The 23,974-nt window shown below is 40.9% G+C and overlaps 1 protein-coding gene and 1 pseudogene across 1 annotated transcript in view; both read left to right on the plus strand.

Moving 5' to 3' along the window:
- The first annotated feature begins 11,199 nt into the window (after window positions 1–11,199).
- Window positions 11,200–23,974, plus strand: part of Tex49 (testis expressed 49) — a 36,262-nt gene continuing 23,487 nt past the window's right edge. The window contains exon 1 of the mRNA XM_045152592.1: window positions 11,200–11,278. Within this exon, the coding sequence (XP_045008527.1) occupies window positions 11,200–11,278 (79 nt within the window). The remainder of the gene's footprint in view (window positions 11,279–23,974) is intronic.
- On the plus strand, window positions 13,792–14,842 carry LOC123461430 (annotated as a pseudogene).

Genomic DNA, 23,974 nt, shown 5'->3' on the forward strand with positions numbered 1-23,974 from the left:
TCACAACAGATTCCAGAGAAATTCAAAAAATCATAGGGACATACTATAAAAGCATATACTCCACAAAGTATGAAAATCTGAAAGAAATGGATGATTTCCTTGATTTATATGACCTACATAAATTAAATCAAAATGAGATTAGTCACTTAAATAGACCTATAACAAACATGGAGATCCGAACAGTTATCAATAATCTCCCAACTAAAGAAAGCCCATGCCCAGACGAATTCACTGCTGAATTTTACCAGACCTTTAAGGAAGAGCTAACACTATTGCTTCGTAAGCTTTTCCAGGAAATAGAAAAAGAAGGAATTCTACCAAACTCCTTCTATGAGGCCAGCATCACCCTGATACCAAGACCAGGCAAAGATAGAACAAAAAAAGAAAATTACAGACCAATCTCCCTCATGAACACAGATGCAAAAATTCTCAACAAAATATTGGCAAACAGAATACAAGAGTATATCAAAAAGATCATTCACGAGACTTCCGGTTAAGATGGCGGCGTAGGTACCACACCAAAGCAGCCCAGGGGGGAAAAAAGACCAAAAAAACTCAGCAAAATACACACTTACTAAAAAGTGAGGTGTATAGGAAATTGAAGTGGCAGCGGAGAAGTAGAAGAGTTCCAGAGCATCCACAGCCTGCACAAGCGGGAAAAGTGGCTCCAGCAGCTCCGCCAACCGCCGTGGCCGCGGCGCACCAGAAAGCTGCCAGACTCGGCTCCAGCCGCAGGAAAAGCCAGGTGCCAGAGCTTTCCCTCACACCGCGCTCTCCACAACTCGGGAAACGTGAGGGGAGAGCGGCAGTGAGCAACAGAGGAGCAGACCGCGAGGTAGAAGAACGCGTGGAGCAGCGAGAGAACCAGAGCAGCTGCGGCTCCCTCCCCTCCCCCACCGCCTGTGCCCACCTCCAGCGAACAGAGCAGCGGCCCAGGACCCGGCCACGCCAACTTGGGCTGACAGCGGGACCCAAGCAGGAGCAGAGTTCGGCAGCAACATCAGCGGCTCCAGCACCAGTAACAGTGGCCCCAGCAGCAGCAGACACAGGAGTAGCAGCAGCAGTAGACTCGGCAGCAGCAGCTTCAGGGGGAGCAGCGGCAGTGGACACAGCAGCAGCAGCTTCACCAGCAGTGGTGGCTCCAGCAGTGGCAGCTACAGCAGCAGCAGATGTAGCAGCAGCGGTGGTTCCAGCAGCAACACCTTCAGCAGCAGTGGCTACAGCCCAGCAGGGGCAGCTTGAGCAGCAGCAGTTCCAGCAGCAGGGGTGCTGATCTGCAGGGCCACACTTGCCAGGCTCGGTTGGCCCCCAGGAAAAGCAAGTGCCCAGCTCCAGAAATCAGAACAGCAGCCCAACGACCCAGGCAGCAACTTGACTGAGACCAAAATCATCCAAGGTAACTGGGATTGCACCAGGGAAGGGTCTCACTTGGTCACAAGCTGACTTGGATCCCTCAACAGACCAGAAATCTTAACCTTTTTGTTGATAGAGGATCTGGTCGTTATAATAACTACTCTAGCATACATACTCAGGGCTGTTTTTGATTGAATGTGCACAGTGTTTAGTTAAATTTTAGAAGCTACCTGTATTTTATTCCACTTAGCCTGCTTGAATACTCCTATAGCAGGGAAACTCAACCCCTAAGAACACCTTGTAGATACTCTGAGAGTCTTAAGAGCCACACCTAACACCTTAAGGTCCTACCCTGAAAATATATTACATCAAATCAATTGATACAGCTAAGAATACACAGCTAGCTAGAAAATCCAAGCATTAACTTAATGCAAGATGCAAAAATATATACATTATGACACAAGAAACACTAAAAAGCAAGACGATATAAATCCACCTAAAAGTATTAATGCATCAGAAATGTCCTCCAGTGAGAAAGAGTTAGAGGAAATGCCTGAGAAAGAGTTCAAAAGAATGATTATAAATATGTTCAAGGAGGTCAAAGAACACATGAAAACAATCAAAGAGGAAATCAAAGGAATCAAAGAAGATGCAGGACACCAGTTTAATGAAATAAAGAAGGCAATACAAGACATAAATAAGGAAATAGAAATAATAAAGAAAAACCAGTCAGAATTACTAGCAATGAAGAACACAGTTAATGAAATAAAAAGCTCTGTAGAAAATCTCACCAGTAGGATGGATGAGGGAGAGGACAGAATATCTAAGCTAGAAGACCAGGTGGCAGACCTAATACAGTCCAACAAAGAGAAAGACAAACTTATAGAAAAGTATGAGTGGGAATTTCAAGATATTCGGGACACTATGAAAAGATCCAATATAAAAATTCAGGGCATAGTAGAAGGAGAAGAACTCCAATCCAAAGGCATAGTAGGCATCTTCAACAAAATCATAGAAGAAAATTTCCCCCAAATTGGGAAAGAGGTGCCAATGCAGATACAGGAAGCCTTTAGAACCCCAGCCAGACAAAACCCAGAAAGAACCTCTCCTCGCCATATTATAATCAAACTTCCAAACACACACACCAAAGAAAAAATATTGAAAGCAGTTAGAGAGAAAAATCAAGTTACCTACAAAAGCAAGCCCATCAGAATTTCAGCAGATTATTCAACACAAACTTTTAAAGCCAGAAGGGCTTGGAGTGATATATTCCAAGTTCTGAAAGATAACAACTGTCAACCAAGGTTACTTTATCCTGCAAAGTTATCCATTCAAATAGATGGAGAAATAAAGACATTCCATGACAAAAGCAAGCTAAAGGAGTATTTGAAGACAAAACCAGCTCTACAGAAAATACTTGATAGAATCCTCCATGCTGAAGAAAAGGAAAAGCACACATATAAGGAACCTAAAAAAACAAGCAATACTCAAATACTAGTTAACAGAAGAGGGCGCAGGTAGAACCAGAAACACACACACACACACAAAAATGGCAAACAAATACACACCTTTCAATAATATCTCTTAATATCAATATCCTCAATGCCCCAACGAAAAGACATAGATTTGCAGGCTTGGTTAAAAAGCAGGATCCTACAATTTGTTGTCTCCAGGAAACTCACCTTTCTTTTTCTTTTTTTTTTTTTTTCGAGGTAGGGTCTCACTCTGGCTCAGGCTGACCTGGAATTTACTATGTAATCTCAGGGTGGCCTCGAAATCTTGGCGATCCTCCTACCTCTGCCTCCCGAGTGCTGGGATTAAAGGCGTGCGCCACCACGCCCGGCTCGAAACTCACCTTTCTACAAAGGATAGACATTATCTTAGGGTGAAAGGTTGGAAGATGGTGTTTCAAGCAAATGGGCCTAGAAAACAAGCAGGGGTGGCTATCCTAATATCAGACAGGGTAGACTTTAGTCCAACATTAGTCAAGAAAGATAAGGAAGGTCACTTTATATTGATTAAGGGCACACTCCAACAGGAGGACATTACAATCCTAAACATATATGCACCTAACGTGGGGGCTCCCAAATTCATCAGACAAACACTATTAGAACTAAGGAAACAGATAACACCAAACACAGTGGTGGTGGGTGACTTTAACACCCCACTCTCATCAATTGACAGGTCATCCCGGGAAAAAATAGACAGAGATGCATCGTGACTAAATGAGGTCATAGAAGGAATGGACTTAACAGATATATACAGGACATTTCATCCAAAGGCTAAAGAATATACATTCTTTTCAGCAGCCCATGGAACATTCTCTAAAATAGACCATATATTAGGACACAAAGCAAATCTTAACAAATTCAGGAAAATTGAAATAATTCCTTGCATTCTATCTGACCACAATGGAATTAAACTCCAAATCAGTAGCAAGAAAGGCTATAGAGCATACACAAAATCAAGGAAACTAAACAATACACTACTAAATGATGAATGGGTCAATGAAGAAATCAAAAAGGAAATCAAAAAATCTATAGAGTCAAATGATAATGAGAACACAACATACCAAAATCTCTGGGACACAATGAAGGCAGTTCTACGAGGTAAATTTATAGCCTTAAGTGCCTATATTAAGAAATTAGAAAGGTCGCAAGTAAACGACCTAATGCTTCGCCTTAAAGCCTTGGAAAAAGAAGAACAAGGCAAACCAAAAATCAGTAGACGGGAAGAAATAATAAAGATTAGGGCAGAAATTAATGAAATAGAAACAAAAAGAACAATCCAAAGAATTAATGAAACGAAGAGTTGGTTCTTTGGAAGGATAAACAAGATTGATAAACCCTTAGCAAATCTGACCAAAAGAAAGAGAGAAGAGACACAAATTAATAAAATCAGAGATGAACAAAGTAACATCACAACAGATTCCAGAGAAATTCAAAAAATCATAGGGACATACTATAAAAGCATATACTCCACAAGTATGAAAATCTGAAAGAAATGGATGATTTCCTTGATCTATATGACCTACCTAAATTAAATCAAAATGAGATTAATCACTTAAGTAGACCTATAACAAACATGGAGATCCAAACAGTTATCAATAATCTCCCAACTAAAAAAAGCCCAGGCCCAGATGGGTTCACTGCTGAATTTTACCAGACTTTTAAGGAAGAGCTAACACCATAGCTTCTTAAGCTTTTCCAGGAAATCGAAAAAGAAGGAATTCTACCAAACTCCTTCTATGAGGCCAGTATCACCCTGATACCAAAACCAGGCAAAGATAGAACAAAAAAAGAAAATTACAGACCAATCTCCCTCATGAACATAGATGCAAAAATTCTCAACAAAATATTGGCAAACAGAATACAAGAGTATATCAAAAAGATCATTCACCCTGACCAAGTAGGCTTTATCCCAGAGATGCAGGGATGGTTCAACATATGCAAATCTATAAATGTAATACATTACATAAATGGGTTGAAGGACAAAAATCACATGATCATCTCATTAGACACAAAGAAAGCATTTGACAAAATCCAACATCCCTTCATGATAAAAGTTCTACAGAGACTGGGAATAAAAGGAACATATCTCAATATAATAAAGGCTATTTATGACAAGCCTACAGCCAACATATTACTAAATGGGGAAAAACTGGAAGCTTTTCCACTAAAATCAGGCACAAGACAAGGGTGTCCACTGTCCCCACTTTTATTTAATATAGTTTTGGAAGTCTTAGCCATAGCAATAAGGCAAGAGACACACATAAAAGGGATACAAATTGGAAAGGAAGAAATCAAGATATCATTATTTGCAGATGACATGATTCTATACATAAAGGACCCTAAAGACTGTACTAGCAAGCTGTTAGAGCTGATCAAAACCTACAGCCATGTAGCAGGATACAAAATAAACACACAGAAATCAGTAGCGTTCATATATGCTAACAACAAACACACAGAGGATGAAATCAGAGAATCACTCCCATTCACAATTGCATCAAAAAAAAAAAAAATAAAGTACCTTGGAATAAACCTAACCAAGGAAGTAAAGAATCTATACAATGAAAACTTTAAAACACTCAAGCGAGAAATTGCAGAAGACACTAGAAAGTGGAGAAACATCCCGTGTTCCTGGATTGGATGAATCAATATTGTGAAAATGGCAATCTTACCTAAAGCAATCTACACATTTAATGCAATCCCTATCAAAATTCCAAAGGCTTTCTTCATGGAAATAGAAAAAACAATCCAAAAATTCATTTGGAATCACAAAAAACCTCGAATATCTAAAATAATACTGAGCAACAAAAAAGAGGCTGGTGGTATCACCATACCTGATTTTTTTTTTTTTTTTTTTGGTTTTTCGAGGTAGGGTCTCACTCTGGCTCAGGCTGACCTGGAATTCACTATGTAGTCTCAGGGTGGCCTCGAACTCATGGCGATCCTCCTACCTCTGCCTCCCGAGTGCTGGGATTAAATGCGTGTGCCACCACGCCCGGCACCATACCTGATTTTAACCTACACTACAGAGCCATAGTAACAAAACCAGCATGGTACTGGCACAAAAACAGACATGTAGATCAGTGGAACAGAATAGAGGACCCAGATGTAAGCCCAAATAGCTATAGCCACCTGATATTCGATAAAAATGCCAAAAATACTCATTGGAGAAGAGACAGCCTCTTTAGCAAATGTTTTGAAAACTGGATATATATCTGCAGAAGGATGAAAATAGATTCTTCTCTCTCGCCATGCACAAGAATTAAGTCCAAATGGATTAAAGACCTTAACATCAGACTTGAAACTCTGAAACTGCTAGAGGAAAAAGTAGGGGAAACCCTTCAACATATTGGTCTTGGCAAAGACTTTCTGAATACAACCCCAACTGCTCAGGCAATAAAACCACAGATTAACCACTGGGACCTAATGAAACTACAAAGATTTTGCACTGCAAAGGACACAGTGAAAAAAGCAAAGAGACAACCTACAGAATGGGAAAAAATGTTTGCCAGCTATATATCTGATAGAGGATTAATATCTAGGATATACAAAGAGCTCAAAAAGTTAACTAATAAGGAATCAAACAAGCCAATCAAAAAATGGGCTATGGAGCTAAATAGAGAGTTCTCAAAGGAAGAAATACGAATGGCATATAAGCATCTAAAAAAATGTTCTTCGTCACTAGTCATCAGGGAAATGCAGATTAAAACTACATTGAGATTCCATCTCACTCCTGTCAGATTGGCCACCATCATGAAAACAAATGATCATAAATGTTGGCGGGGATGTGGAAAAAAAGGAACCCTTCTGCACTGCTGTTGGGAATGCAATCTGGTCCAGCCATTGTGGAAAACAGTGTGGAGGTTTCTAAAACAGCTAGAGATTGATCTGCCATATGACCCAGCTATAGCACTCCTAGGCATATATCCAAAGGACTCATCTCATTTCCTTAGAAGTACGTGCTCAACCATGTTTATTGCTGCTCAATTTATAATAGCTGGGAAATGGAACCAGCCTAGATGTCCCTCAACAGATGAGTGGATAATGAAGATGTGGCACATTTATACAATGGAGTTCTACTCAGCGGTAAAGAAAAATGAAGTTATGAAATTTGCAGAAAAATGGATGGACCTGGAAAGTATTATATACTAAGTGAGGTAACCCAGGCCCAGAAAGCCAATCGCCACATGTTCTCTCTCATATGTGGATCCTAGCTACAGATGATTGGGCTTCTGCGTGAGAATGAAAATACTTAGTAGCAGAGGCCAGTAAGTTAAAAAGGAGACATAAAGGGTAGAGAAAGGAAGGGAAGAGGATACTTAATAGGTTGATATTGTACTTATGTAATTGCAATGAATGTAATGGGGAGGTAATATGATGGAGAATGGAATTTCAAATGGGAAAGTGTGGGGGTGGGGAGGGAGGGAATTACTATGGGATATATTTTATAATCATGGAAGATGTTAATAAAAATTAAAATAATAATAATAATAGTAATAATAAAAACACAGGGAAAAAAAAAAAGATCATTCACCCTGACCAAGTAGGCTTTATCCCAGAGATGCAGGGATGGTTCAACATATGCAAATCTATAAATGTAATACATTATATAAATGGGTTGAAGGACAAAAATCACATGATCATCTCATTGGATGCAGAGAAAGCATTTGAGAAAATCCAACATCCCTTCATGATAAAAGTTCTACAGAGACTGGGAATAGAAGGAACATATCTCAATATAATAAAAGCTATTTATGACAAGCCTACAGCCAACATATTACTAAATGGGGAAAAACTGGAAGCTTTTCCACTAAAATCAGCAACAAGACAAGGGTGTCCACTGTCCCCACTTTGATTTACTATAGTTCTGGAAGTCTTAGCCATAGCAACAAAGCAAGAATCATACATAAAAGGGGTACAAATTGGAAAGGAAGAGATTAAGTTATCATTATTTGCAGATGACATGATTCTATACATAAAGGACTCTAAAGACTCTACTAGCAAACTGTTAGAGCTGATCAAAACCTACAGCCATGTAGCAGGATACAAAATAAACACACAGAAATCATAGCCTTCATATATGCTAACAACAAACACACAGAGGATAAAATCAGAGAATCACTCCCATTCACAATTGCACCCAAAAAAATAAAATAAAGTACCTTGGAATAAACCTAACCAAGGAAGTAAAGAATCTCTACAATGAGAACTTTAAAACACTCAAGCGAGAATTTGCAGAAGACTCTAGAAAGTGGAGAAACATCCCGTGTTCCTGGATTGGATGAATCAATATTGTGAAAATGGCAATCTTACCAAAAGCAGTCTACACATTTAATGCAATCCCTATCAAAATTCCAAAAGCATTCTTCATGGAAATAGAAAAAAAAATCCAAAAATTCATTTGCAATCACAAAAAACCTTGAATATCTAAAATAATACTGAGCAATAAAAATAAGTCGTGAGGTATCACCATACCTTATTTTAACCTATACTACAGAGCCATAGTAACAAAAACAGTGTGGTACTGGCACAAAAGCAGACATGTAGATCAGTGGAACAGAATAGAGGATCCAGATGTAAGCCCAAGTAGCTATAGCCACCTGATATTCGATAAAAATGCCAAAAATATTCATTGGAGAAAGGACAGCCTCTTCAGCAAATGGTGTTGGGAAAACTGGATATATATCTGCAGAAGGATGAAAATAGATTTTTCTCTCTCACCATGCACAAGAATTAAGTCCAAATGGATTAAAGACCTTAACATAAAACCGGAAACTCTATTATGCTAGTGGAAAAGTAGGGAAAACCCTTCAACATATGGGCTTGGCAAAGACTTTCTGAATACAACCCCAATTGCCTCCCAAGTGTTGGGATTAAAGGAGTACACCACCACACCTGGCTTAATTTAATTTTTTAATTTAATTTTTTGTGGGGAAAAAGGGGCTTATTTTGGCTTACAGACTCAAGGGGAAGCTCCATGATGCCAGGGAAAATGATGGCATAAGCAGAGTGTGGACATCACCTCCTAGCCAACATCAGATGAACAACAGCAGCAGGAGAGTGTGCCAAACACTGGCAAGGGGAAGCTGGCTGTAACACCCATAAGCCCACCCCAACAATATGTTGCCTCCAGGAGGATCCAGTTCCCAAATTTCCACCAGCTGGGAACCTAGCATTCAGAACACAGAAGTTTATGGGGGACATGTGAATTAAACCACTGCATTCCATATCTGGCCCCCATAACCTGATAACCATACAAGATGTAAAATGCAATGCATGCAGCCCAACTTTAAAAGTACCATAGTTTTCATCAATCCCAATGATGTTCAAACATTCCCATAGCCTAAGACCTTTTTTTTTTTTTAAATATTTTTTGTTTGTTTTTATTTATTTGAGAGTGACAGAGAAAGAGGCAGAGAGAGAGAGAGAGAGAGAGAGAGAGAGAATGGGTGCGCCAGGGCCTCCAGCCACTGCAAACGAACTCCAGATGCGTGCGCCCCCTTGTGCATCTGGCTAACGTGGGTCCTGGGGAATGGAGCCTCGAACCGGGGTCCTTAGGCTTCATAGGTAAGGGCTTAACCACTAAGCCATGTCTCCAGCCCCAGCCTAAGATCTTTTAACTGAGCCATAATACCAAAAACTAAAAATGAAAAGAACCCATAATGGCACAAAGTAAACATTTACACTGCAAAAGATGGCATTGGGCATAGTTAAGAAATATTCAACCAATACAAAATTTAAACAGGGCAAACATCAAACTCTGTAGCTCCAAGTCCAACTCTAGACAGTGACAAGTTTCCAAGTCCTTGACTTAACAACCAGCTGGTAAAACTCAAATGTTAACAAGTTCTTAAAAGCCAGCATGGACTGGCACACTACTGATGAAGTAAATACATTGGAAGAATCTTACTCAGATTTCAATAGTTCATTAGTTGGGCATGGGGCTCATGTCTAGAATCACAGCATTTGGGGCTGGAGAGATGACTTAGCGGTTAAGCGCTTGCCTGTGAAGCCTAAGGACCCCGGTTCGAGGCTCGGTTCCCCAGGTCCCACGTTAGCCAGATGCACAAGGGGGCGCATGCGTCTGGAGTTCGTTTGCAGAGGCTGGAAGCCCTGGCGCGCCCATTCTCTCTCTCCCTCTATCTGTCTTTCTCTCTATGTCTGTCGCTCTCAAATAAATAAATAAAAAATTAAAAAAAAAAAAAAGAATCACAGCATTTGGGAGGCTGAGGCAGAAGTTCAGAGTTTGAGGCCAACCTCAACAGTGAATCCTAGGCTAGCCTAAACTACATAGAAAAACCCTGTCTGTTCAGTCTACAGTCCTCCACTGTATCAGCTGAGCTATCTAAGGGTGTGTTTCAGAAAAACAAAAAAGAAAAAGCCAGTTGTGGTGATGCACACCTTTAATCCCAGCACTCAGGAGGCTGAGGTAGGAGGATCACTGTGAGTTCGAGGCCAGCCTGAGACTAAGTCCAGATCAGCCTGGGCTAGAGCAAGACCCTACCTTGAAAATAAAAACGTGTAAATATGGTTCCAAGACTGGGAATATAGCTTAGCTGATAGAATACTTGTCTAACACGAAGGAAGTCCTGAAATGTAGAAGCAGGAGGACCAGAAGTTTAAGATTGTCCTCAATAGTGAGTTTGAGGCCAGTCTAGGTTATATGAGCTCCGGTTTCAAAAAAGAAAAATAATTTCATTATGTGCTGAATACTGTGCTAAGGAAATTTGTATATTATTTAATTCTCATAAGCATGAGATATTGTCATTGCTATTTAAAAGAAAAATAAAACCCAAGGTCTAATCTTAAAGTGAGACACCTACAGGATAGCAAAACTTACATTATGCGGGCTAGAGATGTAACTCAGTTGGTAGAGTGTTTGCCTAGCTTACTAGGCCCTGGGTTTGAGTCCCAGCACCATATAAAGCAGGGGCAATAAAAAAAATCACCTGTAATCCCAGCACTTGGCATCAGATCCTCCCAGCAAGAGGATCAAAAGTTCAGTGTCATCTTCACCTATAAAGGCAGTTTGAGGCCAGCCTGGACTAGACCCTGTCTCAAAAACAAACACCTTACATTGAAGCCCAGGCTAATTCTGCATAAACTCACTGATTTCTGAAGCTTATGGTGTGAGATTGGGTCAAGGAAAAGGGAAATGACATTTAATTCTTTCATTTTCCTGAAATGGTTTAGTCCACTCTAACTCCACAGTGAACCCCAAAATCCCATGCCACACTAAACAAAGGAAATATCAGTCAGCAATTCTTTAAGACATCACCATGGTTACAAGAGTCCAGTGTTCTAACGTGAACATTCCAGAAAACAAGGAGAAGCTGAGATGGCTTTCTTCAACTTATATCTATTGGGATATCAAAATCCCTTTCAGAGCAAAAAGAAGGACATAACTACAGAAACAAGTAAGAGGAATTTAGAGTAGTGGGATAAAGGGGCTATGTCCTCTCCTGTCTATTAAGCCATGCCCTTTGTATCTTGGGTTCCAGATTTATCCTCCACAATCAATTATTGCCCTAGCTAATAATATGCCTCAGGGGCCTGGAGATATGGTTTAGTGGTTAAAGCGCTTGCCTGTGAAGCCTAAGGACACAGGTTCAATTCTCCAGGTCCCACATAAGCCAGATGTACAAGGTGGAACATGCATCTGGAGTTTGTCTGCAGTGGCTAGAGACCCTGGCTTACCCATTCCCTCCCTTCCTCCCCCTCTTTCTGTCTCTAATAGATAAATTAAAAAAAAAAAACAAAAACTTGTGTTGGAGAGATGGCTTAGCAGTTAAGTGTTTGCCTGTGAAGCCTAAGGACACTGGTTCGAGGCTTGATTCCCTAGTACCCATGTAAGCCAGATGCACAAGGTGGCACATGTATTTGGAGTTCATTTGTAGTGGCTGGAGGCCCTGGTGCACCCATTCTCTCTCTCTTTCTCAAATAAATAAAAACAAACAAAAAATTGTTTTTTAAACTTAGAACTATTATGCATCAGGGACAGTAGCAATTTGGCTTCACTTTTCTATTAGTTAATATTCTTACTAAGATACGAAGTTTAGGCCGGGCATGGTGGTGCATGCCTTTAATCCTTGAAAACAACAACAAAAAAAAAACAAAAATAAAACTCAATTTATTCAACCAAATCTAATCTTATTTATTTATTTTTCCCCAGGTAGTGTTTCACTCTAGCCATGGCTGACCTGGAACTCACTCTGTAGTTCTATATGAGCCTCTACTTCACAGCGATCCTCCTACCTCTGCCTTTCAAGTGCTAGGATTAAAGGCATGTGCCACCATGCCCAGCTATTACTCATTCTCTTTTTTTTTAGGGGGGGGACTTCAAGGTAGGGTCTCACTCTAACCCAGGCTGACCTGGAATTCCCTATATAGTCAATCTTAGGGTAGCCTTGAACTCACAGGGATCCTCCTGAGCACTGGGATTAAAGGTGTGCACCATTACTCATTTATTTCTTTTTTATTTTTATTTTTTGTTTTTTGGAAGTAGGGTCTCACTCTAGCTCAAGCTAACCTGGAATTCACTATGTAGTCTCAGGGTGACTAGAATGCACAGCGATCCTCCTACCTCTGGCTCCTGAGTGCTGGGATTAAAGATGTGCACCACCACCACAGCCAGCTTTGTCATTTTCTTATTCAGCTAATGTTAATTAAGCACCAACTGTGTGTCAGACATTATGTTGGCTGAGATTACAAAGATGAATAGAATAAGACCTTTTCTATAAAGCAGCTGATGAAGAAGATAAGTATTCATACTAAGTTACAGTATATGCTTGAATCAAATATGGACTGTCACAAAGGAGGATGTACTTGATACTACTGAGTTTGGAATAAGAATGAGGGAACCTTTAGCAAAGTTGTCACACATGAAATGTTTCCAGAACTGAGTGTAAAAGTGTGATTGAAGGGCTGGAGGGGTGGCTTAGCCTGCAAAGCCAAAGGACCCAGGTTCAATTCCCCAAGACCCACGTTAGCCAGATGCACAAGGTGGCGCATGTGTCTGGAGTTCATTTGCAGTGTCTGGAGACCCTGGCATGCCCATCCTCTCTCTCTCCCTCTTTCTTTCTCTCAAATAAATAAATAAAAATTTAATTTAATTTAAAAAATAAATTTAAAAGTGTGATTTAAGTTCATCAAATAAACAAGAAGGGAATCTGACAAGTTATGAAGAGCTAGACTCTATGAATTACAAGAGCTTGGTTACAGATGAAGAGTAAAGTAGAGTGGCACTGGGAAGCAGACTGTTCTTGAAAAATAGTCAGGGAGAAGGTGATAACCACACTAAGCATTTGAACCTTACTGGGAAATTCTGAATATTTTTTTAGTACAGAATAAGTAAATATTTGATCTTGATTATATTCACAGTGTCTGACTGTGCCTCATACATTATAGATATTTAATAAATATTTGTACAGTAAATAGATGTATAAGTGGTTTTGAATTATTTTAAACAGGAAGTTAAGGGAGGATTTGCAGGAGATAATTGATTTGGGTCTTGAAAGGCACATTGAAAATAGAGAAATGGGGACTAGAAAGATGGCTCAGCCATTAAGGTGCTTGCCTGAAAAGCCTAAGGACCTGAGGACCTGAGTTTGATTCCCCAGTATCCACATAAAGCCAGATGTAGAAGGTGGCATATGCATCTGGAATTTATTTGTAGCTAGAGGCCCTGGTGTGCCCATTCTCTTCCTATATACATCTGTCTCTTTCTCTCTCTCTAATAAATAGAAAATACTGGGCTGGAGAGATGGCTTACTGGTTAAGGTGGGATTTAAAAAATTTCTTTGTTCATTTTTATTTATTTATTTGAGAGTGACAAAGAGAGAGAGAAAGAGGCAGATAGAGAGAGAGAGAGAGAGAGAGAGAGAGAGAATTTTGTGAAGAGACGAAGTCAGGACAGTTGTGTGCGCGTCTCTGGCCTGCCCAGTCTCTTCACGTAGGACTCCCGAGTAGGAGATTCAGGGTCGAATCTCATCTCCTTCACTCTGTGAGATTTTTTTGATCTTCATCTACATTTTTCAGCTTTGTGAAGATCCTTAACTTCAAAGAAAATGGCTAGCAATGTTACCAACAAGACAGATCCTCGCTCTATGAATTCCCGTGTATTCATTAGGAATCTCAACACTCTTGTGGTCAAGAAGTCTGATGTGGAGGCCATCTTCTCAAAATATGGCAAAATTGTTGGCTGCTCTGTTCATAAGGGCTTTGCCTTTGTACAGTATGTTAATGAGAGAAATGCCCGAGCTGCTGTGGCAGGAGAGGATGGGAGAATGATTGCTGGCCAGGTTTTAGATATTAATCTGGCTGCAGAGCCAAAAGTGAACCGAGGAAAAGCAGGTGTGAAACGATCTGCAGCGGAGATGTACGGGTCAGTACCAGAACACCCTTCTCCGTCCCCTGTACTCAGCTCCTCCTTTGACTTGGATTATGACTTTCAGCGTGATTATTATGACAGGATGTACAGTTATCCAGCACTTGTTCCTCCTCCTCCTATTGCTCGTGCTGTGGTACCCTCTAAACGCCAGCGGGTATCTAGAAACACTTCACGAAGGGGCAAAAGTGGCTTTAATTCTAAGAGTGGACAGCGAGGATCATCTTCTAAGTTGGAAAGTTAAAAGGAGATGACCTTCAAGCCATTAAGAAGGAACTTAACCCAGATAAAACAAAAAGTGGATTCTCTACTGGAAAGCTTGGAAAAAATAGAAAAGGAACAGAGCAAACAAGCAGACTTGTCCTTATCAACCCCAGTAGAGGTAAAGAATGAAAAGACTGAAGAGGAGCAAACTAGTACCTCTGTGAAGAAAGATGAGACTAATGTGAAAATGGAGTCTGAGGCAGGTGCAGATGACTCTGCTGAGGAGGGAGATCTGCTGGATGATGACGATAATGAAGATCGGGGAGAAGACCAGCTGGAATTGATCAAAGATGATGAAAAAGAGGCTGAGGAAGGAGAGGATGACTCTTAAGCACCTAGCAGGCTTTAGAAATCTTACTGATTGTTTCTTTACCTAGGTGTTTGTCCAAGATCAAAATTATACCAGATTCACTCCCCTAGAATCTTCAGCACATTTTCACTGTTGTTCTCCCTTTCCTTGTCCTTCCCACGCTCATTAATTCATGCTATACTGCCCAATGCCAAGTTCCATTTTCACTTCCTTTGACGCTCGAAGTAGTTGTGTTAAGTCTTACCCTGTAATTTTTGCTTTTGATACCTCTTTATGACTTAACAATAAAAAATGTATGGTTTTTATCAACTGTCTCCAAAATAATCTCTTGTTATGCAGGGAGTACAGTTCTTCCATTCATACATGGTTTCAATAGTTGCTTCCCTGACTGCAAAAGCATTCTCATTTACTTATAGCATCAGAGCATCTTTGAGTTAGCAGAACATGTGTGACCTTCCCCATGTACTCTGGGGTTGAGTATTCAACACATATGTCATAATGTATTTTTGTGAATGAGAGTTGGCATGTCAAAGGCATCCTTTAGAAAAATAGTGTAATAGTCTTAATACTTGTTTTCTAAAGTTGATACTGTGGGTTATTTTGTGAACATCTTGATGTTTGGGACCTTTTTTTCCTCAAAATAAACAGCCTTTATTAAACCAGGAATTTGGAGGAAAAAAAAAAGAGAGAGAGAGAGAGAGAGAGAATGGGCACGCCAGGGCTTCCAGCCACTGCAGACGAACTCCAGATGCCTGTGCCCCCTTGTGCATCTGGCTAATGTGGGTCCTGGGGAATAGAGCTTCAAACCGGGTTACTTAGGCTTCACAGGCAAGCGCTTAACCACGAAGCCATCTCTCTAGCCCTGGTTAAGGTGTTTGCCTGCAAAGCCAAAGGACCCAGGTTTGATTCTCCAGGACCTATGTAAGCCAGATGCACAAGGTGGCACATATGTCTGGAGTTCATTTGCAGTGGAGACTCTGGTGTGCCCATTCTCTATCCCTCTCTCATCTCTCCTCTCTTTGCTTGAAAATAAATAATTAGAAAACTAAAGGCTGGGTGTTGTAGCACACACCTTTAACCCCAGCAATCAGAAGGAGGTAGAATAGCTGTGAGTTTGAGGCCAGCCTGAGATTTCATAGTGAATTCCAGTTCTAGCCTGGGCTAAATTGAGACCCTACCTTGGAAAAAAAGAAAATATAGAAATGTAGGAGAAAAGGTGTTAAGATAAAAATCCGCCTCTTTCGTTCTCTGTCTGTCACTCTCAAATAAACAAAAAATTAAGAATAAATAAAAGTAATAGTTCCATTTATTTATTTTTAATATTTTATTATTTATTTATTTATTTGACAGAGAAGGAGGAAGAGAGAGCGAGAGAATGGGCGTACCAGAGCCTCCAGCCACTGCAAACAAACTCCTGACGCATGCGCCCCTTGTGCATCTGGCTAACATGAGTCCTGGGGAATCGAACCTGGGTCCTTTGGTATTGTAGGCAAATGCCTTAACTGCTAAATCATCCCTCCAACCATATTTATTTATTTTTAGAGAGAGAGAGAGAATGGGCACACCAGGACCTCTAGCCACTGCAAATAAACTAGACACATGCACTACCTGTGCTTCTTGGCTTATGTGGTTCCTAGGGAATTGAATCTGGGTTCTTGGGCTTCACAGGCAAGCACTTTAAATGTCCCCAGCTCCCAGGTAAGATTTATACAAAGGGTTATTCCAGTCTCTCTTGCCCTTGTTACCATACTGTAGCTGGGTCTTGCCATTATACCATGGAACTAATATTGATTGCAAATAAGAAGGAACTCTGTCCCTGGTAGCTGCCTAGCAGGAAGAAAGGAAAAGAAAAGAAAGGAAGAAAGAGAAAGAGGTCAGCAAACAAGCACATATTTTAGGAGACCTACAAATTTTCCTTTCCCTAGGCCAAGAGTTAGTCTTTCCTTGCTGCTCCAACTTTACCTGCCCTTACTCCATGGGACACCAGGAACAAGAGGTGCACTGGCCTGGGGTTTCCTACCTAGGGAGCTACTCAAACACTGGTGAGGGCTGGAGGCACACTCAGTGGTAGAGTAATTCCTAGCATGTTTAAGGCCCCAGATTCAATATCCAATCCCATGCCTAATACCAGGAGAAAAAAATTTGATGCCAACCAAAAATGAGGTCTGGCTCTCCTTTCTGATTTACTTCCTTGTAGACTATACAAAGAAGGCTTCTTGTTTTATTTATTTATTTATCTATTTACTTATTTATTTCCAAGCAGAGAAAGACAGAAAGAATGGGCATGCCAGGGACTCTAGCCTCTGCAAATGAACTCCAGGTGCACATGAGCCACTTTGTATATCTAGTTCTAGTAGGTACTGGAGAATCTCTCTCTGCTTGCAAAAAGGTAAAGTAAAAAATAAAAATACAACAACCAGCCAGGCATGGTGGAACACACCTTAAATTCCAGCACTCAGGAGGCAGAGGTAGGAGGATCACTGTGAATTCAAAGCTAGCCTGAGACTATACAGAGTAAGTTCCAGATCAGCCTGGACTAGAGTGAGACCCTACTTTGAAAAATAAAAACTAAATAAATAAAAGTAACAGACCTCCTAAGTGGATCTTCTAGCTCATTCTATTTTCTTTTTTTGCATGTTCATGCATGTGGTATGCATGTATGTGTATGCATGTTTACATGCATGCAGGTACATGTGTATGTATGTATGGGTGCATATATATATGTGTGCTTATGGAGTCTAGAAGTCAAAGTCAGTTGTCTCCCTCTGTCACTGACCACCTTGTGACAAAAATCTCTCACTGAACTTAATTCAGCTAGACAAACTCGTCAGCCAATCCCAGGGATTCTCCTGTCTCCATCTTCTCAATGCTGGAATTATAAGCATGTGCCACCATACCCTCAATTTTTAGTTGGGTGCTGGGGATTCAAACTCAGGTCCTCATGCTTGAATGGTAAGCACTTTACCCACTGAGCCATCTCTCAAGCCTCCTTTCATATTCATTCTTTTATTATTACTTACTTGCTAGGTGGCTTTCTCAACTTAATCATCCAACTTTCTGGGTTTATTATCTATTACTATGTAACAAATTACCCGAAGACATACAGGTTTACCCTAAAACATACAGGTTTAAAATAATAAGCATGTGTTCCTAAAGAGTTTCTGAAAGTCAGGATCCAGAAACAGCTTCCATAGATGGTTCTGGGCCAGGGCTCTAATGGAGTTGCAGATAGGATGTCAGGGGCGATGGTCATGTAATGACTGAAGATGGGATGGGGCTGGAGGTTCCATTTATAAGATAGCTCGAGGCTTCAGATCCTTTCTCGCTATGAACAAGGCAATTCCGTTTCTAACACATGGGCCTGTCATAAGGTGATTGAGTGTTACATACTAGCTAAGTTTCCTTAGAGCTGATGATGAGAGAAGGGAAGATCTAGTCTCAGAAATAGCTGTTACTTTTATCTTTTCTATTTGTGTCCAGTTTTGATCTTAATATGCTTGGTCCTCAAGGTGGCACTGTTGGGAGATGGTGGAACCTTTGGGTGTTATGGTGGTTTTGATTCAGGTGTCCCCCATAAACGTATGTGTTCTGAATGCTAGGTTCCCAGCTGGCAGCAATTTGGGAACTGGAGTCTCCTGAAGGCAGTGTATTGTCGGGGGCAGGCTTATGGGTATTGTAGCCAGCTTCCCCTTGCCAATATTTGGCACACTCTGCTGTTGTCCATTTGATGTTGGCCAGGAGGTGATATCCACCCTCTGCTCATGCCATCATTTTCCCTGCCATCATGGAGCTTCTCAAGTCTGTAAACTAAAATAAACCTTTTCCTCTCCTAAGCTGTTCTTGGTCAGGTGTTTTCTGCAGCAGTGTGAAGCTGACTGCAACAGGTGGGCTTGGAAGCAGCTAGTAGGACTTCTTTGGTCCACTATGGATATAAGGGATTATGAAATCCTAGTCTCAGGAGGTTGAGGTAGGTGGAGTGGATCTGTGAGCTTGAGGCCAGCTGGGGCTCCAGAATGAACTCCAGATCAACCTGGACTAGAGTGAGACCCTACCTCAGAAAAAAAAAAAAAAAATACTGTAGTCTCTTCTTCTTTTGCTCCCTGGCAGTGAGGTAAGTAGTTTTGATTCATTATGCGCTCTTGCCATGATGTGCTGCCTCACCACAGGGCCTTCATGGACTAAAAGCTCCAAAAATGTGAGTCAAAACCAACCTTTTCTCTTTACAGATGGATTGTCTCAGGAATGTTGGCACAGTGACAAAAAGGTGACTAACAGTTGTTACAAGAGAGTCACAAAATCAAGCCTAAAGGGAAGGGGAAGTAAGCTCACTTCTTGAAGGGAAGAATATTAAAAATGCCTGTGGATATACATGAAAACATTAAACCTTCATACTAGCACATTTTGTTTTGGGTAACACCATAGTTTCCCCTTAGCTGAAGAGGTCATGTGAAAGCCTAAAGCTGTGATTAGTACTGAACTCTACAGATGCTGCTGTTTCTTATACCTGTATGAACTTTATTTGTGAATAAATTATCACAGTAAGAGGTTAAAAGAATAACTGACAAGGAGCCAGGTGTGGTGGTGCATGCCTTTATTCCCAGCACTGGGGAGGCAGAGGTAGGAGGATTCTCATTAGTTCAAGGCCACCCTGAGACTCCATAGTGAATTCCAGGTCAGCCTGAGCTAGAGTGAAACCCTACCTTGACAAAAAAAAAAAAAAAAGAATAACTTATAAGGGCTGGAGAGATAGTTTAACAGTTAAGGCACATGCCTGCAAAGCCAAAGGAACCAGGTTCAATTCCCCAGGGCCCACGAGAGCCAGATGCACAAGGTAGTGCATGCATCTGGAGTACGTTTGCAGTGGCTGGAGGCACTTGTGCACCCATTCTCTCTCTATCTCCCTGCCTCCCTCTCTCTCTCTCTGTCTCAAATTAATAAATACAAATATTTTATAAAAGAATAACTGATTTAAAAAATAACAACTATGACAATATGCAGTAATAAAACTACTTAAAACATTTTTTCTGGAATTTGTTGATGTTACTGGTTCTTTGTTGTTGTTGTTTTGGTTTTGGTTTTTCGAGGCAGGGTCTCACTCTGGTCCGGGCTGACCTAGAATTCACTATGGAGTCTCAGGGTGGCCTTGAACTCTCAGTGATCTTCCTACTTCTGCCTCCTGAGTGCTGGGATTAAAGGCATGCACCCCCATGCTTGGCGATGTGACTGTGCTGAGACAGGGTATCATGTAGCCTAGGCTGGCCTTTAACTCACTACGTAGGCAAAGTTGTACCTTTTGTCTTCACCTTCCAACTGCTAGGATTATAGGCATGTGCCACCATGCTCCAAACTTTTGTTTGTTTGTTTGCTTGCTTGTTTTTGTTTAGAATTTTAAACTTAATGTTTTAAGATTGTGGTTTGACCACAAGTAACCAAAACTATAGAAAAATAAACCATAGGTAGAGGGAATTATTGTATATATTAAGTCCTAAGAGCCATTTGCCTCTAACTTTCCTTTTTTTATATTGCTTTTCTCTTTTCTTTGGGGATATTATACTTTAGTTGAAGTTCTTTTCTACTTCCAGAATGTGGTAGTTTTAATGTAACACTTACTCCCCATCTGGTGGTTCTGTTTGGGGAAGGTTGTAGAACCTTTAGGATGGGGAACCTTGCTGGAGGAAGTGTGTCACTGGGAATAGACCTTGAGGTGTTCCAGCCCAGCCCTACTTGCTGGTCTCTCTACTTCCACCCTTTGATATGACACTGTGGGACCAGCTTTCTTCTCCTGCCATCCTTCCCCTGCTATGATGAACTGTAAACTGAATTAATCCCTTTTCCTTCCATAAACTGCTTCTGGTCAGTTATTTTGTCCCAGCAACAAGAATGTAACTTATATACTGTGTAAGCTCTGCTTTCTCTGATACCTGTTCCTATGAATTTATTTTGGCCTCTGTTTTTCTCATTAATTGTCTTCAAAGAACTGGCAATCCTTACCTCTATATCCTTATTTAAGAATAAGGAACAGAGCTGGGCGTGGTAGTGTACACCTTTAATCCCAGCACTTGGGAGGCAGAGGTAGGAGGATCACCATGAGTTTCAAGGCCACCCTGAAACTACAAAGTGAATTCCAGGTCAGCCTGGGCTAGAGTGAGACCCTACCTCAGAAAAACCAATTAAAAAAAAAAAAAAAGAACAGGGCTGGAGAGATGACTTAGCGATTAAGGAACTTGCCCCTGAAGCCTAAGAACCCAGGTTCAATTCTTCTGTACCCAATAAGCCAGATTCACAAGGTGGCACATGCATCTGGACTTTGTTTGCAGTGGCTAGAGACCTGGTACGTCCATATTCTCTTTCTTTCTGCTTTCTCTCTCAAATAAATAAATATATAAAATATTTTTTTTGAAAAAGAATGAGGAGGACTGGGTGTGGTGGTGCACACCTTTAATCCCAGCACTTGGGAGGCACAGGTAAGAGGATTGTCATGAGTTCAAGGCCGCCCTGAGACACCATAGTGAATTCCAGGTCAGCCTGGGTTAGAGTGAAACCCTACCTTGAAAAAAAAAAAGAATGAGGCAGGCTGGAGAGATGGCTTAGCCCACTCACCTGCAAACCCTAAGGACCCAAGTTTGACTCTCCAGATCCCACGTACACTAGACACACAAAGGTGAGGCAAGAGAAGGTTGCACATGTCCACTAGGTGGTGCAAGGATCTGGAGTTTGATTTCAGTGGCTGAGGTCCTGGCACACCAGTCCTCTATCTCTCATCTCTCTTGTCTCTCTCCCTCTCTCTAAAATAAAAAAAGGTTAAAAAAAAGAATGAGGAATAAAAAGTAACCCATGCCTATAATTCCAGTACTTGGGAAGCTGAGGCAAGAGCATCACCACAAGTTCAAGTCTAGCTTTGACAACACAAGAGTTCCAACCTGGAATACAGAGTAAAATCCTGTCTTCAGAAAGAACCATGCAATAGTAATAAATTAATAATAAGTTGACTAGAGTGCTGTGGGAGAAGTTTTCCATTATAGGCTTCACTGGAAGCATTCCTCTGGATCTCTCTGATGTCTCCACTCCTGTAATTGTTTCCCTGGTGTGGTGGTTTGAATAGAATAGATGGCCCCCAATATATTCAGTTGTTTATTTGTTTGTAGTTTGCATCTACAGCCACCTGGCTGGAAGCAATGTCACTGGGTGGATCTTAAGGTGTGATGGTGGGTTTCAGATTTCAATCTAAAGATATGCAAAGTGTGCCTAGCTGGAGTTCCTGAAGTGTGCTGTGGCTTTTGACCTTTAGGCTTGCACTTCGCTCTGTCTGCTTGGGCCTGTGAAGGCAGGCCAGCTTCTTCTACCATTATGGAACTTCCCCTGGATCTGTAAGCTTCAATAAATCCCTTCCTCCATAACTGTGCCTGGTCTGAAAGTTCATCTCAGTGAACCTGAAGCTGTCTACTATACCTGGGGATTGGTTATATGCTTATCTGTTACCATAGGGAGATTAGGATTGGGGCAAGGGGACTTGAAAAACTCATTTTTGAGGATCTTGACTTTTCACTTAATTATCAGCTTTTCAGTGTTGGGCCATATGCCAGCCCTCACAGTGAATACTGTCTAGGGGCAGTGCCTCCCATAGTCAGTTCCCCCAGAGAAATCTTTTCTTTATTGAGGCAGGGTGTTTTGTCTGGTTATGCCAGATGTTCTGTCCACTTTTTCAGTTCCTGTTCTCAGGCCTTTGTTGCATTCCTACCATCTATGAGAGCTAGAACATTCTGAGTTTTGAGCCTTTCAGAGAAATTAGCTCAATTCTGGATGTATCCTCCACTTCTGAATCTTAGGTAAAAGTTTTGTCTACTTTCTATCTTCCAGAAAATATTTCTACTAAAATATCTTGTTTGTTATTATGTCATTTCCCCTTGAAGATTAATGTCATTGTGGGTGATGGTGATGGTAGTGGGGGTGATAATAATGGTGATATCATTTTACAAAATTTGCAAAGAAAAGAACTCAAAGAGTCAAATTCTCTCTTTTTTTCTTTTTCTTTGTTTTTGTTTTGTTTTTCAAGGTAGGGTCTTGCTCTAGCCCAGGCTGATCTGGAATTCACTATGTAGTCTCAGGGTGGCCTCAAACTTGTGGCAATCCTCCTACCTCTGCCTCCTAAGTACTGGGATTAAAAGCGTGCACCACTACACCTGGCTCAATTCACCATTTTTGAAATACGTTTGAATTCTAAAAGTATAGAAAAGTTATAAGGCAAGTATAAGAAAATTGCCTAGAGCCTCTACCCTAATTAACCATCTGTGTGTGTGTGTGTATGTGTGTGTGTGTGTGTGTGTATACATATATATATACATTTTTTTGAGATAGGGTCTAGCTCAGGCTGACCTGGAATTCACTATGTAGTCTCAGGGTGACCTCGAACTCACAGTGATCCTCCTACCTCTGCCTCCCGAGTGCTGGAATTAAAGGAGTGCGCCACCACGTCCAGCTTGTTAATATTTTTTAAATATTTTATTTATTTATTTATTTGATAGAGAGAGAGAGAATGGGTGCAATCAGGGCCTCTAGTTCACTACTAATGAACTCCAGACACAAGCTCCACCTTGTACATCCGGCTTATATGGGTACTGAGGAATCAAACCTGGGTCCTTAGGCTTTATAGGCAAGTGCCTTAACTGCTAAGCCATCTCTCCAGCCCCATCTGTTAATATTTTGCTATACTTTTTTTGCTTTGTCTCTCAACTACTTATTTAACAACTATGTTTTGGGGCTGAAAATGTATGTAGTTCAATGGTAGAGGGCTTCCTAGCATGTATAAGGCCCTGGGTTTGATTCTCAGCACAAAAATAAATAAGTAAATAAATAAATGGCAGAATTGCATAATATCTTTTATTCTCATCTGGTTAAAAGTAAGTTGCTGGGGGCTAGAAACATGGCTTAGCAATTAAGGCACTTGCCCACGAAGCCCAAGGACCCAGGCTCAATTCTCCAGAACCCATGTAAACCAGATGCACAAGGTTGCACATACATCTGGAGTTTGTTTGCAGTGGCTTGAGGCCCTGCTGCACCCATTCTCTCTCTCTCTCTCTCTCTCTCTCTCTAGTAAATAAATAAAACACTTAAAATAAGTTGCTGGGGGGCCTGGCGTGGTGGCAGAAGCCTTTA

Source organism: Jaculus jaculus, chromosome 6, assembly GCF_020740685.1.
Source record: "Jaculus jaculus isolate mJacJac1 chromosome 6, mJacJac1.mat.Y.cur, whole genome shotgun sequence".
Taxonomy (NCBI): Eukaryota; Metazoa; Chordata; class Mammalia; order Rodentia; family Dipodidae; genus Jaculus; species Jaculus jaculus.